Source organism: Meles meles, chromosome 1 (assembly GCF_922984935.1).
Source record: "Meles meles chromosome 1, mMelMel3.1 paternal haplotype, whole genome shotgun sequence".
NCBI lineage: Eukaryota > Metazoa > Chordata > Mammalia > Carnivora > Mustelidae > Meles > Meles meles.
In genome coordinates this window covers 206,023,691-206,039,762 of record NC_060066.1, presented here as the reverse complement: position 1 = coordinate 206,039,762, position 16,072 = coordinate 206,023,691, and the positions used below count along the sequence as shown (strand labels likewise).

General features: G+C 46.1%; 1 protein-coding gene across 3 annotated transcripts in view; it reads left to right on the top strand.

The window, feature by feature from the left end:
* The first annotated feature begins 339 nt into the window (after positions 1–339).
* The window catches only part of DDI2 (DNA damage inducible 1 homolog 2), a 52,980-nt gene continuing 37,247 nt past the window's right edge, over positions 340–16,072 (top strand). For 2 of the 3 annotated variants that reach the window (XM_045998389.1, XM_045998228.1), the window contains exons 1-4: positions 340–672; positions 8,733–8,862; positions 11,502–11,735; positions 13,568–13,694. In XM_045998389.1, the coding sequence (XP_045854345.1) occupies positions 535–672; positions 8,733–8,862; positions 11,502–11,735; positions 13,568–13,694 (629 nt within the window). In that variant the 5' untranslated portion in view covers positions 340–534. The remainder of the gene's footprint in view (positions 673–8,732; positions 8,863–11,501; positions 11,736–13,567; positions 13,695–16,072) is intronic. The other variant, XM_045998471.1, reaches the window with a different exon arrangement.

Here is a 16,072-nt window from a genome sequence, read left to right as displayed (position 1 = left end):
ACCTGGTCGGCGCTTAATGAATGTCTCATTTGGGTGAATGAGATCATGGACACCACGACCGACCTCAACTCTGAAATCACTCTCCAATTTCCCTCATTCCCTTCCTTCCCGCCCCTTTTCTCGCCCTTCCTTTCCCTGGCTTCCCAAGCCTTCCCTTCCCTCCAATCCTCTCCTAGCGTCCCGCTTCCTCTTCCCGGCCCGCCCCTTCTCTGCGTCGCGAAGGCAGAGAGGGCGAGGCGGGCTTTACGGCAGCCGCGTTGCGGCGGGGCGGGGCGCCGGCGGCTGGCGCGCTTGGCGGCAGCGGTGGGAGGCAGGCCGGCAAGCAGGCAGACGGAGTCGCAGGCGGGTGGCGGCGGCCGTGCTTGGTAGTGAGGGCGGGAGGGAGTGAGTCACTGAGCGTGTGTGAGGGAGGGAAGCAGCAAGCGGGCGAGCGAGCAGCTCGCGCCGTTCGCCCGCAGCACCAGCCAGGCCCCGCCGCCGCCCCGCAGCCCAGCGCCGAGGCCGGGCCGAGCCGAGCTGGGTCGGGCCCGGGCCATGCTGCTCACCGTGTACTGTGTGCGGAGGGACCTCTCCGAGGTGACCTTTTCCCTCCAGGTCGACGCAGACTTCGAGCTGCACAACTTCCGCGCGCTGTGCGAGCTCGAGTCCGGCATCCCCGCAGCGGAGAGCCAGGTATGCCGGGCAGCGAGCGGAGTCTCCCTCCGGGTCTAACCCTCCTGCCTCCGGGTCTCACGCCCTCCCTTTGCTACTGGTGAGAATTTGGGGGTGGCGGGAGCAGAATGGCCTCTCCCAGCCCGCCCCCGCGTCCGGGAGGGAGCTGGAATCGCTGGCTGCCCCCACACACGCCGAGCGTGGGGTGGGGTGCCATGGGAGGGAGCGGGGAACCTGACCGCAGACTCACCCACTGCAGCCTGAGGGGCGCGTGGACAGTTGGGCGGCCCGCCCCACCTTCTGGCTCTCTGGCCCCTTCTCCCCTAATAATCCCTCGTTTGGGGTGGTGTGGATCTACGTACATTATGAACAGCTGTAGAATAGAAGCAGCAGCTCCAGGTTCGCAGGAATTCGTACATCCTGCTTCCCCAACCAGAAATACCAGTTTGGATCACTGTGGTAGGTTGTTGTGCATCTGCTTTTTTGGAGCGGGCTCCTGCTTAAGCAAACGTAATTTACCTTTAAATGTAGAGGTTTGCACTCTTAAGTGAAGGAAAAAGTTTTGAGACTTCCATTACCTTGTTTCGAGGCATTTGGAAATGCCCTGTTCCCTTTTCCCTACCACATGGCATTTCGGGTTAAATTCTTTAAAAAAAAAAAAAAAAAAAAGCAATTTCTCCCTTTCCCCCCACCAGTGGGAGGGCACTTATTAGTTCAATTCAGGTTGTTTGTTGCTCTGGTTTCTTCTCTGGGAGTAGGCCGGAATCTCTCTTTATTTCAGGCCATAATTCAGAGTTTGGGTGGGTTCAAAGTTCGTTGCTTTATGAAGATATTTTTGTAAAAAGGGCCTAGTATATTCTTGGTGTGATTCGCCTGTTTCATTTCCCTACCCTGCTGGAAGGAAGTTCAGCTGCTCTAACATTTCAAATAAGCAAAGTAATTTATTCTCAAAATGCCTTGAGGCTGCCCCCAAACAGAATTGGTGACGATAACTCTGGCCTTCACACTAAAACGTTTAAATCTTAACCTGATAAGTGGACCTTGGAGGACATGGTCTGAACATTTAGAAAATTACAGAAGTCCTGCAAGGCCCCAGAATGTAAATCTTGATTTCCTACTGCAGTTAGGAAATAGTTCCAAAAACTATTGCCTAACTACAGCGTGTTCTGCCCTGTGTTATGGTAAACAGATGCGTCACTATTTTGTTCAGAAGCAAGTATGATTCCTTTACAGTAAGAGAACTTTGGAACCTTGGCATAAAGCTGAATATCAAGAAAGATTTTGTTTCAAGGTACAAAGTGTCACTCAAATAGGCCGACTGATGAAAGTTACAAAGAACTTGGTAAAAGGGATTCTTTGAGCCTTTTTCTATAAACAGCTAATCCACAAAAACTGAGGAACCAGTTCCTGTCAGTGAATCCCTCAAGTGGAGTGCTAGGAAAGGACAGTTTAATTAGGGAGGGACACTCAACTCTTAAAATATTTGAAGGTGGCATTTCTCTTACCCTGGTTATAATCACCAGCTGGTGAGGGAAATAAAAAATTAAGATGTAAGTTGATTTTGTTGTTATTAGGACTTGGAAGAAGATGACGATTGGCACTGCCTCCAATCCTGCTGTTTCTGAGTGAAGAGTGTGTCAGATTGGCATAGCCCAGGATGTGAGGAGTTCCTCAGTCACTGAATAGTTAGGCTGACTCCAGATTTCTTTCTTATTCCTTAGGTCACCTTTGGGCATTTACTTCCTTCCCAAGCCAGCTTAGCATATGCAAACCTGGGCTCCCAGTACTGTGAACCTTGTATTACAGAGCGGTCAACAGCTCCTGCGTTTCAAGTTTGTTCCTGTTGGCTCCATTGTAACCTAACACAGATCTATTTTAAGATGTCTGGTGGTCGGTTGCCTTTTCAGTTGTTTGCCCATCGGGCAGGAACAGGATCCACCCTAGACACTTGAGTCATTTCCCTTCACCAAATCATAATAGTAAGCATCGTTAGAGTTCTTACCTACAAAAATGTCACTTACACGAAGGCCCCCCTCTCCCACCCCTTTACCTCCCAGATTCTCCCCTATTACTCATCTTCCCTTTCTTCCTCTCACAGTTCTCTTGGTCTCTTTACCTCTCTCCTCTTAGTTACCTTCTCCATTTTCATTCCTTCTCCTCCATTTTTAAAGGGATTTTTTTTTTTTCTTTTTAATGTTCCTGACTGTTCTTTCCTGTCAGGATCTCCACCACTGATCTCCAAACTGTTTTTTGTTATGTATCCCTCTGAGTAAAATGTTTTGGAACATACATCTTTGTGATACATAAAAAGTTACAAACATTTTGAACAAATGTGATATGCATTGTATATATATTGTATATATATGCACACATATGTATAATATATATACATTATGAACAACCATAAGATAGCGCACATATGTATAATATATATACATATATATGTGTGTGTGTGTGTATATATATATATAATGTGTATATAATGCACACATGAAGGAATACCTTGTGTACATTATGAACAACCATAAGATAGAATTTAAGGAAGGATGAACTCAAATAAATGGAAATGAAAATTCTAATACTGTTCTGTTCCTTCATATTTAAAGAATATGCATGCCTTCCCCGCACTGAGGATCACTGGTTTTGAATTCAGTCTTCCACATCAGCCTCATTAGTGCCTAAGTATGCGCTTGGAAAAGGTGTTAATTTTTAACAGCTCTGGTCTGATTATAGTAGTTATAATGTGACGATAACAAATTTAGACGAGAAACTATCTCTGCTTGTACATGTGATTAAAGCTGGGCATGTTCCATCTCTTAATACAAGTGTGGGCTTGGAAGCCAGTCATGGCTCTGTTTGATACTTTGATGCAGACTTGGCTGGGCAAACTTCAAAGAATTATCAGAACTTAGCTTCACTTTAAATTAATGTCTTTGTATTTTTGAAACATCATTATAATTTACCCCTGTAGGTGGCATGTGGTAAAGACGTGTGCAGAATGTGTAAGGACTCTCAAATGAAAGGCATATTTAAATACCAAATAATAGCAGTGACTGTATGATCCTGGAAAAGCAGCTCTGTACACAGCATGACTTGTGGTTTGTAAAACACTGTTTTAAATCAGTGGAAACTGAAATTTTCTGTTGTAGCTGGTTTGGACATGTTTATTTTCGCAGGTAATTTTCATGGTCTCCCCCCCCCCCCCCCCGATAAATACTACGTATTCATTGTAGAGAATTTGTAACTTACAGAAAAAGATAAGGACAGTAAGTTACTACCTCATAACCCCCGAATAACTGCAGTTTGCTTGTTTGTTTGTTTAAGATTTTATTTATTTGAGAGAGAGGGAGCAAGAGAGAGCATGAGCAGGGGGAGAGGGTGAAGCAGACTCCACTGAGCAGAGAGCTCAACATGGGACTCAGTCTCAGGACCCTGGGATCATGACCTGAGCTGAAGGCAGACGGTTTGCCAGCTGAGCCACCCGGGTGCCCCTGCAGTTTACTTTTTAGTGTATTTTTTTTTTTTCTAAGCTTATTTCCTTTTACATGTGTATCTTTTAAACACGATGCCCTGAACTACCATAACAGTTTCAACTTTCTTTGTTCCCTCAATAGTACATTGTCAGCATTTTCCCATCGCATATCAAATTCTTCAAATTTATCATTTTAATGGCCATATCATATACCATCCTGTCGATGTACTACAGTTTATTTAACAATTTCCTTATTGCTGAGCATTTGAGTTGGGGAAAATTGGAAGCCGTTATGAGTATCATTTTCATGGATATCTGTATACTTAAGGCTTTGTCCCCATTTCTGATTATTTTCTCAGGGTATATTCTTAGATATGGAATTGCCAGGTCTTTTGAAAGGCTCTTGGTAGCTGTTGCCAAATTGTTTTCCAGCAGGGCTGGAAAAGTCAAGCTGTTGCATGAAATAGTTTATGTAGATCACTTGATATACAGTGGGCTTTCTGTTACTGGTAGATACTATTCTGTAGCCATTCAGATGTGAGTCCAAAGATTTTGTGGCCAGTGTATAGTCCTTACTGCTAGAAACGTATTGCGACTTCTGTTGATGGGAGGCTCATTCAGAGACCGGGAAATGTTTGATGTCATTCTTAAAGGTCCTGGAGTTGTTTTAATCATATTGTTGTTGAATGTTCATTGAGAGGAGAATTCCATCTCGAGAGTGACCCCTCTGGAGTAAGTCCTCGCAGGTGGGCCACTTCCTCAGCTAGAGACTCGCAGCAGTATCAGTTTTCCTGTTTGATGTTCTCATCACTGGCAAAACTAGAATTTTTAGCTTTGTGGCCTTTGAGTGGAGTGTTCGGGTAGGCAGCATCACCGGTACCATTGCTGACAGTCATTCTGTTTTGACTGGTAGAAATTTGAAGCCATTGGTCTGATATTCTCCTATTAAGCTAGAAGATCATTCAGACTTATTCTAGGACTTAAGCTATAAAAAGATTATCTTTCTTAGACGTTTAAACCCGTCTGAACAAAAAGAAATCAGTTCTTTGTGGCAGTTACAATTTCAGCTAAGCTTTTGTTTATCTCATTTGTGTCCTTGACTCAAACGGAACATGCCTGCTGCTTTGTCAGTGTGAAGGGTCTTTGCTCCTCACCCACATTCTCCAGTAGAGTATTTTTAGGAAGTGGGGCAGATAGCAATATTCCACACTTCCTATATGTGTTTGGTGGTGCTTATTACCTGGATCTTATTGTTAGACGAGGCTGTCTTTACTTTGTAAAACAATCGTATTGTCTGCTGAGCAAAGACTGTGTTAAAGGAATCCTGTGGAGTGATGTACGGTGTCTACAAGGTGGGAGGTCAAAGAGGGAGGAGTTGCGAGCATTCTTTCTTGCGTTCAGGGCAGGGGATGCAGTGAGCAGTGGACAGGGTTTAGATCCCTCTGGTGAGGATAGGCCCTTAGTGGATGGCCTGCTATAGCTCTTGTTCAGGTCACCCAGTGATTCCCCAGGCCACTTTGGACTTAGGTTTGGGGAAGCTGTATGTGGTCCTTAGGGAAGATTATGGGCTCTCTTGTCAGGCAGACATGGTTCCAGTCCTAGTTCTCTTCTTAATAGCTGTGTAGTCTCAGGTCACTGAGCTCTGTATGTTTCCCTGGCCATAAAACGGGACCAGTAAGGCCCACCTCATAAAATGATTGACACTTTCATGAGCGGACATTGGTAAGTGGGAGACGGCGAGAAGCCATTCTGATAGAGGTGCACGTGGCAGTAGTGTTTGATTGTGGCTCCTCAGGCTGAAGAGAATCCAGTGACTTGGTGGCCCGGAGCATTCTGATGCTCCTGAGTTTGATTTCCTGTTGTCGATAAACGTTCTAAGTCCAGTTAGAATGTGTTCACTGACTGTATCTCTGGATATAGTGATAGTTGAGTTTCTGTACCCGGGAAATGAAGGAGTGGGCCGTGGACCCCTTGGTCCCTTCCTTGTGGTGGCTTCACAGTGCCGCTGCCACCTTGTAAGAGCTGCCTGTGTGGCGCGTCTCTTGGCAGGCCTCTTCTTGCTGCACACCCCGACCCGTGACACGTGTCCCTTCAGATTTCTGGTAGCTTTCCCAGCAGTCCCACACATTATGATAGGACTTTCAGGTTGTTTTGCAAACAGTCTGTGTTGATTCTGTTGTACCTTTATCGTGTGGTGCTTAAATAAGGGAGAAGAAGAGAGTGTGACTGGATTGATGGAATGGTACCTGCAGTCTCTTGTAACATGTTTGAACTCTGTAGGTTGAGGGTAAGAACGAACATTACATTTTCTAGTCGTGTATAGAATTTATAAAGTATCGGCATCCCTACAAACTCTGAAATCAGTTTTTTGTGCATCCCCAGAAGTATTCGGTTTTGGAAATTCGGTTTCCTGTTCGTTCTGTTCCTCACGTCAGTGCAAATTCTGCGAGCGGATATGACGGCTCATTTTTCCCCGTACAAATCCTGTACTTTTCAGGTTCCGTGTCAGGCAGTCTGACTGTGAAAGCTTTGAGGACACATGAGGAAATGCTGTAAAATGGTAGAGAGCAGAAAGACCTGGAAGGGACAGCTGTAGTGATTCTCGAGCCCCACCTGCTTGCTTGACAAATGGGGACTGTGAAGCCTGGACCAGCTGAGGGACACGGCCCCTCTCAGAGCCAGGACAGGACGCAGGCTCCTCCGTTTGCCTGTGACCTGGTGCAGAGCCAGTCGTTAGGGAGAAAACCTTTCAAAGCCTGAATTTGCTCTGAATGCCCCTCTGGAGCATGTGACAGTGTGGGGTAGGTTTCGTGTGCCCTCGTGGCAAAAGCACCCTGTGCCCTCCGTGCCCGTGCTTCCTGCAGCGCGGTGCTTCGTCTGCGTTTCTGCTCTCAGGTTTTCTTCACTGTTTGGTTGCACCTCGTAAAAATGTTTTTATTAGTAGTACATCCCTGATCCTTTTTGCCATCTGTGTTTAGTTCTTTTCTGAATTTCTTCCCCTTTCATCTTCCAGTCGTAAGTGTGACCGAGCTTTGGGAATGGTAGGAGGGATACAGAGCAGGTGGTGTTTGGAAAACTCGCGGACATGCCGGTGTGCAGGATCATTTAGAAGTGGACACACTGGGTGTCATGTCCAGCTTGGCGACTGTAATTAACAGTGCCGTATCACGTACTTGAAAGCTGCTAGGAGAGTCCATGTTAGAAATTCTCATCTCTCTCTCTCTCTCTCTCTCTCTCTCTCTCTCACTCACACACACACACACACACCATTTGAGATATGGCGAGCAAAACAAAATCCTGTCCTTAAGTACAGCTGCTAGGAGAGTCCATGTTAGAAATTCTCATCTCTCTCTCTCTCTCTCTCTCTCTCTCTCTCTCACACACACACACACACACACACACACACACACACACACACAACATTTGAGATATGGCGAGCAAAACAAAATCCTGTCCTCAAGTAGCTTACATTTTAGTGGGGACAGAAAGACAATAAAGAAATAGATTTACAGGGGCGCCTGGGTGGCTCAGTGGGTTAAGCCTCTGCCTTTGGCTCAGGTCATGATCTCAGAGTCCTGAGATCAAGCCCCGAATCGGGCTCTCTGCTCAGCAGGGATCCTGCTTCCCCCTCTCTCTCTGCCTGCCTCTCTGCCTACTTGTGATCTCTCTCTCTTTGTCAAATAAAAAAAAAAAGAAAGAAAGAAATAGATTTACACGGGCGCCTGGGTGGTCCACTGGGTTAAAGCCTCTGCCTTCGGCTCAGGTCATGGTCCCAGGGTCTTGGGATCGAGCCCCGCATCGGGCTCTCTGCTCAGCGGGGAGCCTGCTTCCCTTCCTCTCTCTCTGCCTGCCTCTCTGCCTACTTGTGGATCTCTGTCAAATAGATAAAAAATCTTTAAGAAATAGATTTATAATATGAGAGGTGAGGGTACATTTTATTTTATTTTTTTAGATTTTATTTATTTATTTGACAGAGATCACAAGTAGGCAGAGGTAGGGGGAAGCAGGATCCTCGCTGAGTGGAGAGCCTGATGTGGGGCTCAGTCCCAGGACCCTGAGATCTTGACCAGTGCCGAAGGCAAAGGCTTAACCACTGAGCCACCCAGGCACCCTGATGGTGCTTTTTAAATAGGCTGATGAATGAAGGGGCTCTGAAAAGGTAGTGTTTGGTCAGAGACCTTAAGAAAGAATGACTGGGGAGCACTGGCTGGCTCAGTCGGCAGAGCCCGCAACTCCTGATCTCAGGGTCGTGAGTTCAGTTTCTACATGGGGCATAGAGCCTACTTTAAAAGGAGATGACTGGGAAAAGAACATTCCTTAGGTAGAGAGAAGAGCAAGAGAAACAGCCCCAGAGGGAAATTGATCATGTTATTTGGGGAACGGCAATTACAATATGAGATGAAGTCAGAAGGAGAGCCAGGGACCAAATGGTTTGGGCCTAGTTGGTAACAGGAAGGGCTTGGGCTTTTGTTCCAGGTGTGACTGGAAACCACTGGGGGGTTTTTGCAGAGACTGCCGTCTGATGGAAAGGGACACTGGATGTAGTCTTCCTGCTTTGTGCCGTGTTACTCCTCAGTGCTTTCTACCGTACAATCTTTTCTGGTCGTAGATTGTCTATGCTGAAAGACCTCTCACAGACAACCACAGATCCCTGGCTTCCTACGGCTTGAAAGATGGGGACGTTGTGATTTTACGACAGAAGGAGAACGCCGACCCTCGACCTCCAATGCAGTTCCCAAGTAAGACATCCCTGACACCAGCATCAGGAGAGAGCGTGACATGGGCCGGAGCAGTGGACTGCCTTCGGGTCCAGAGTGCAGGGGACAGGCTCTGACTGCCCCTGGGTTGCTGTGTAACCTCGGACGTGTTAACTTTCCTACGTCCGTTTCATCACCAGCTGCGAGATAGGCTGTGAGAATAGTGCACTCGCAACCTTTGGCGCCCAGCGCATCCGCGACAAATGTTCGCTTCTACTGCTGTCAATAATAACTTTATTCTTGGGAAGGACTTAGGAGGCCACCTCTGCCTGTGATTCCTGACTGACTTTTGCCACTTTGTGCCTGGCCCGCTGCTGGCAGTCAGCCAGGCACATGCCCCTCCGTTATGTGGTCTCATCACTGTTGTGGGGGAAGAGATTCCTCTTTATAATTTGTTATCACTAATAGATGAAGCTCTGGTTTTAAGTAATGTCTTCAGTGTTATGTAGCTAATAAATGAAGACATGGGAACAAAATGTGGTACTTTCTCCTGTTATAGTGACCTTTATGAGCATTAAGCCGCCAGACTGCCAAATTCTGTTCCTTCCCTACCAGCCATGTTAATCCTGTGAAAGGAAGCTGTTGTCTGTCTGGAAGTTCCATCCAGATTAGGGGTTTATAATCTGGAACCTGTGCATTGGGATTTAGAGTGATTCCGGTCCCTGAAAGAATCACAGAATTGGGCGGCTTCGAGCATGTGTGCCTTTGAAGGGGAGAGGGTCTGTAGCCTTCTTCAGATGCTCCAAGGGGTTCCTGGTCTGTAGAAAGTTGACAGGGCTATGAGAGGGAACTGTTTGATGAAATGTAATAGTGTTTTCCATTCCCTGTTATCTTCAGATAGATTTCTTTCAACAGTGTTTAGTCATTAGGATGGCTGGTTTTACAGTTTGTGGCAACAGCTGATGGGTGTCTGGGTGATGATGACAAACCCCAGCTCAGAACACAGTGCTTCCATTCAGCCTGAAACGGGGACTGTGAGAGACCATGATGCACTGTTCTCCCGGATCGGGGTTACAGGAGTCCCTCAGGGCTACTGTTAAACTTTAGAGAGAGCTGGGATTTGAACGTGCCGGTCAACAAAAACCAAGTCTGCCTGTGGTTAATTTGGTGAGATGGTTAGTTCTGGAAAGTGACTGTTTGTTTGTTTGTTTGTTTTTCCCTGCACTGTCCCATGTGGACCAGACAGCCAGGAGGTGGGGGAGGGGAGGGGATCTGGTCTATCAGGTAAACAGGTTTCTCAGAATTACTCTGAAGCGAAAGGACTCTGAAGATAAGTGTAATAGGGTTAGAGATAAAGTGTCTTGACCCACGGAGAAGGCCCGCCCCTCTGCTCTGCCGGTTGGTATAGATTAACTCCCTCAAAAGTGTACACGTGCACATAAACATTGACTGGCTGCCGGCTGAGGTCTGTTTGGAGAAAGCGGCTAGTTGAACCCGTGCTAAGAGGCAGAAACTGATGCTGGAATTTAAGGACCGGCTCCTTCTGTTGATGTCCCGTACGCTTCAGGACGGCCTCAGACTTGGGACAGGAGTGACCCTCAGATACATTTTTGGGATTGAGGAGATGCGATCCACTAAGTTCTAGTGCCCCATTCTCGCTCTGCTCTACTTTTTCTTTGCTAAGGTAAAACTCCTTTCTAACTAACAGTTTTATTGAGATACCATTCGTATACCAGAAGTTCACTCATTTAAAGGGTACATACAGTTCATTGATTTTTAGTATCTTCCAAGTTGTGCAGCCATCACTACAATCAACTGTAGCACGTTCTCATCACCTTAAAAATAAACTGTACCCGTTAGCAGTCATTCCCCATCTGCCTCCAAGCCTCCTGGCCCTGGGCAACCATCAGTCTACCTTCCGTCTCTGTGTATTTTCCTATTCTGGACATTTCATATAAATGGAATCGTATAATATGTGGGTCCTTTGTGTAAGACTCCCTTTTATTTTCCTTTCATTTTAATAAGGTCAGCCCAGCCTGGATTTTAGAACCTGGGAGTTGTAGCCTTTAACTCTGTTCTATCTTTTGGTGACCTAAGCACTGAGAGAGAACCTGAGCGTGTTCCTTTTCTTCTGTTTGTCTCTCCTGTAGAACAGTTCTACCTGCTAGCTCCCCAGGGCATAAGAGTTAGCAGTGATGCACAGATGAAAGCATAAATCCCGACAACGAATATGTTCAGCAGAAACTTGTAGAATTTTACATGTAGAACGGATCCAGGTCCCTTGGCTTGTGTAGTGTACTTTCCCCAGGGTGTGCGGGCTCTTTGAAATATGTCAGAGCAGACTGGGATTTTTCTCAAGAATCACATTCAGAATTATGTGGTTATGTTTATTGAGACTAGCTTTACTGTTTTAAAAGCACAAATAAGTAAAAACTTGGCATCTCTTCTGGGATACCGTATAAGCCAAAAATCTAGGGTGACCACCACGGTCGGCCCCCCTTTTCTATTCTTGCCTGTGGGTTCCCCCAGGCTGCGGTCAGTTGAGAGCGGGAGCAGGGCCAAGGTCAGATGTCTGCAGCTACCATTTACTACATGCCGCGTACCAGCAAGTGCCGTTCCCTTCAAATGCTCGTTTTGATGGAGTCACTGGAAGTAAACTTTGAACCGATTTTCCCCAACAGACTTACCCCGCATAGACTTCCGTAGTATAGCCGTGCCCGGCACGTCAGGCTCCCGGCAGCGCCAGCCACCAGCACAGCATTCCCACTCATCTCCTGGCGACATAGCTTCATCTCCTCAGGGCTTGGACAATCCGGCCTTGCTCCGAGACATGTTGCTGGCCAACCCCCATGAGCTGTCCTTGCTGAAGGAACGCAACCCGCCCTTGGCAGATGCTCTGCTCAGTGGAGACCTTGGTAAGCTTACACGTGTGGAAGACTGTCAAGCTGACCCAAGGGGAAGTAGTTCCGTCGCAGCACGTGTGGAGAGACTCGGGCAGCTTTTGTGTTCAAGCCACTGCGTCGCGCGATTGCCTGAACCTACCAGGTGCTCTCCGAGAGGTAGATCCCGGCTAGTGTCAAAGGCTGAGTTTACTGCCAGTAGCGAGAGAATTTTACATCTGCATGGAGTTCTGAAATCCAGCTTGACCAGCCTCCTCCATTGACCTTTTTTTCCAGTTGTTTTCATAGCACACAACCTAGGTACTCATATTTTAACCTGTTCAGTTAGACCCTCAGTTTGAGAGCACACCCGTAACCCAGCTCGCTGCCCAGTGAAATGCTTTTAGTTACAGAAAACATGTCTGGTGCCATCGGCCTGTATGGTAAAATGGAATGAAGCCCTTTATTTTCTCCCGCCCCAAGTTTAATGGGAGCAGGGTTGTTGCCAACAGCTTGTTTGGAGCTGTATTTGATCCATTCTTATATTAAATAGAACATTTATTTTTAGTCAGCTTCATGAATAAAGTTTTTCTCTGTAAATTTCTCTAGTTTTATTCTTGGGCTTATGAAATGGTACTGATTAAATTTTAAAACACGACAGACACTTAATAGCTCATTCTTCAGCTGACCATGTTTTAATCGAGGTAATACTTACCTAACAGAAATGCATAGATTTTAAGTATACAGTTCATTGAGTTTTGGCAAACTCAATGTAACCACCCTAGTCAAGATACAGAACGTTTTTCTCACTCCAGAAGTTCCAATATATTCTCTGCGGCAAGTCAGTTTCCTCCCCTGACGGGCTGCTGCCATTCTGATAGTCGTGGTTTTGATCTTCATGTACATGGAATCGTACTCTGTGTCCTCTCTCATGTCAGGCTTCTTTTGCTCAACTTAATGTGTTTTAGATTCATTCATGCTGGGTGTGTTAATAGTTCATATGACCATTATTTTGGTGTCTTTGATTTCTTATGTAGCAGATCTAGTCGCCAAAGACCATGATGATGGCAAGTTTAAGTTTATACATCCTCATTTAAGAAGTAGCAAAATTAAGGTGGTTCTTGTAACACACATTTTCAGGCAAGCAGTATTTCCTCTTCACTCTTTTTCCTGCCTGTTCTTCACCAGATCAGATAGGTGGGCTAACAGAACTTTGCATTTAACTTACGTGGCTTAAGGCAGAGGGTGTTACAAAGGGAATGAAACCAGAGGAAAAACAGGGTTGTGGCGCATGGTTTTCGGTGGTGGAGGTGGTGATGGGTTTTTTGTTTTTTAATTGAAATACAGTTGACACACAACGTTACCCTAGTTTCATGTGTACAACACCGTGATTCATCAAGTCTGTGCCTTACGTTGTGCCCACTGAAGACACACTGCTTGTCACCACACAAACACTATTACAATACCACGGACAACATTCCCTGTTGTCATGCTGTTCTATCTCTAGGTAATAGGTTCATAAAGGGCAGCCCGGGAGGAAAGCGATGCAGCCATTTATCTGCCACACAGATAGTCATTTCCATTCATTTCAATTGAAATATTGTTATCTCTGGGTAAAGACACTACAATGGATAACTTCTTACAGGAAGAAATGATTTTTGCAAAGACTTAATTTCTTCGTATTGAATTTAGGTGACATAGTCTTGCCTCAGAAAATAGGTAAATGTAATTGCTCATTTAAAATAATTCTTAGGCATCCTTTCTGCATCTCTTTACAGTTGTATCTTGAGAAACTGTTTGACCTGGAAAAGTACTAATGAAGAATGGAAATAGAGTGGTACTCAAGATTTTTTCCCTTATTTTTGTAGAGAAATTTTCTAGGGTCCTGGTGGAGCAGCAGCAGGACCGAGCCCGGAGAGAGCAAGAAAGGATTCGTCTCTTTTCTGCTGACCCTTTTGATCTTGAAGCTCAGGCAAAAATAGAAGAAGATATAAGGTAATGACCCTTTTCCTAAAGAGCGAGCTCTAGAGAATGCAGAGTTCCCAGATGACAGGTGACCCGGTGTCAGTCGGGCATCGGCTCTGAAGCAGCCTCCTTATTTTTGTATTTGAGAGAGCAGTTCGGCCTTTTAGGTCTTCTTTCCTCTGCCGTTTTCCTCACACGTTGATTCAACATACGACAGTGGTACAAGTACCTAACTTCATGACGTTCTCCTCTAAAAGTTGAGCGAAGACTCAGGGACTGGCCCACAGTGCGCCAGCAGAGCAGCTGCGGGTAGATGACTCCGGGACTGAGCAGCGGCCCCTGCTTGGTGAGACTGTTCGGGCGGCTCTACAGGCTGCCTGACTGCAGTCTCCGTCCTTAGACATAATGCGTGAGCCCTAGTTCAACCCAGGCTTGGGTGCGATTGGATCAGAGAGGATCTCTGGACAGATGGAACCCTGTGGTCTAGGTCTGTTTGCCTCCTGCAGCTCTTGCACTGGCCTCAGCGGACGGCTCTCGTTCCCCTAATGCTGTGCTTCTCACCTGGGGCTACGTTAAAATCACAGAAGAAGCTTTAAAAATGCAGGTGCTTGTGCTCTACCCTCAAATCTGATGGATCAGAATCTTAAGAGGTAGGGCCAGAGCAGGTACAGTGATGCTGATGCCGGCCTTGGTCACATTACTAGTCACGAGCTAGATGCTCATCAGCCCCTCAGAATGGAAGGACGGCCGCCCCCACCCCCGTTCCGTTTTTGTCGCAAATGGTGAAGGCCTTAGTATAGTCTTTCCCCGCCTTTTCCGTGGTCTCGGCTTTCCGTGGTTAATTCTAGTCCCCAAGCAGATAGATCAGAAGACTCAGTAGTAGCTTCATAGCATGTCACAAAACCTATGCCATTCGCCTCGCTTCATCTTACCACGTAGGCATTTTATCATCTCACATCATTGTGAGAAGCGTGAGTACAGTACAGTAAGGTATTTTGGGACAGACGCAGTCATAGACTGTTTACTACAGAATATTACAATTTTTCTATTTTATTATTAGTTATTGTTGCTTCTCACTGTACTTCACTGATAAATGAAGCTTTATCGTAGGTATACGTACACAGGAAGAAACAGAGTATATGTGTAGGATTTGGTACTCTTGTGGTTTCGGGTGTCCACTGGGGGTCATGGACTGTATCCCTTGCAGACAAGGGGCAACTGCCGTATATGAAGAACTATGTTCTTCGCAGTCGTAGTCTTTTGTTACTCGAATGAAGCCCAACTTGGTCATTATATTATACTGTCAGCTTGGAAGTCAAATAATGGTTATTTTATTTCTTGTTTCTCTGACTGCATCTGAAATCAGGGAAATTTAAGTTATTCGTCAGAATCAGTTGACAGCCCCAAGCCATTCTTGTTCTTTCTGATGAAGTGCCCACATTAATTGCATCAGTATATTAGTATACGAATATCTTTGGAAAAAAACATCTCACTAGTTAAATCTACCCAGAGAAATAGGAAGACATTTGTGTTCTCTGAGCTAGACTCTTGCAGCTCTAAGGGAACTTGACATAATTCTGAAGAACAGACATGTTCAATCCAGGAAGCAGAAGCGGTGGGAAGGAAAAAAGTGGGGAGGCATCATGGCCAAACCCTGACACTGCCCTGCTGGCAGAGTAGCAGTGAGAGGGGGCATGTTTGTGTGGCTTGCGGAGGGTGGGGCGAGATTAAGGAACTGGGGTAATGTGTACACTCTTTTTTTAAACAATTTTTTAAAGGTTTGATTTATTTATTTGACAGAGATCACAAGTAGGCAGAGAGGCAGGTGGCGGGGTGGCGGGGGTGGGGGAAACAGGCTCCCTGCCGAGCAGAGAGCTCGATGTGGAGCTTGATCCCGACCCTGAGATCATGTCCTGAGCTGAAGGCAGAGGCTTAACCCACTGAGCCACCCAGCTGCCCAGTGTATACACTCTTTTAAAGAAGACCTTGTGCTTCTCAAGAGACTCTCCACATAGAGGGCCCAGAAGAGCCAAAATGACTGGTACTATCTCAGAATCTGATTTTGCTGAAACTTAACTTGGTTGGTCAGTGCAAGGTCAGGAGTGTACAACTAATTTTAGTTCATTTCTAAATTTAAGAGTGTGCATAAGAGAAGAGCCGTGTAATTCCGTCAAGCACTTCCTGAAGTTTTCTTGGGCACACTGCGCCAGTGACTCCCCAGCGCGCAAGTGCACTGGGGCACACGAGCTTGCGTATTCCCCTAAGTTAAACAAGCGTGCCTTCGATTCCTGAAAGTTTCGTGTATTATCACAGAATGGCTGATAAAGGGATCAGTTCGGTTGAGGGGGAGTATTACTATGAAAAGGACAGGCAGGGCGCCTGGGTGCTCAGTGGGTTAAAGCCTCTGC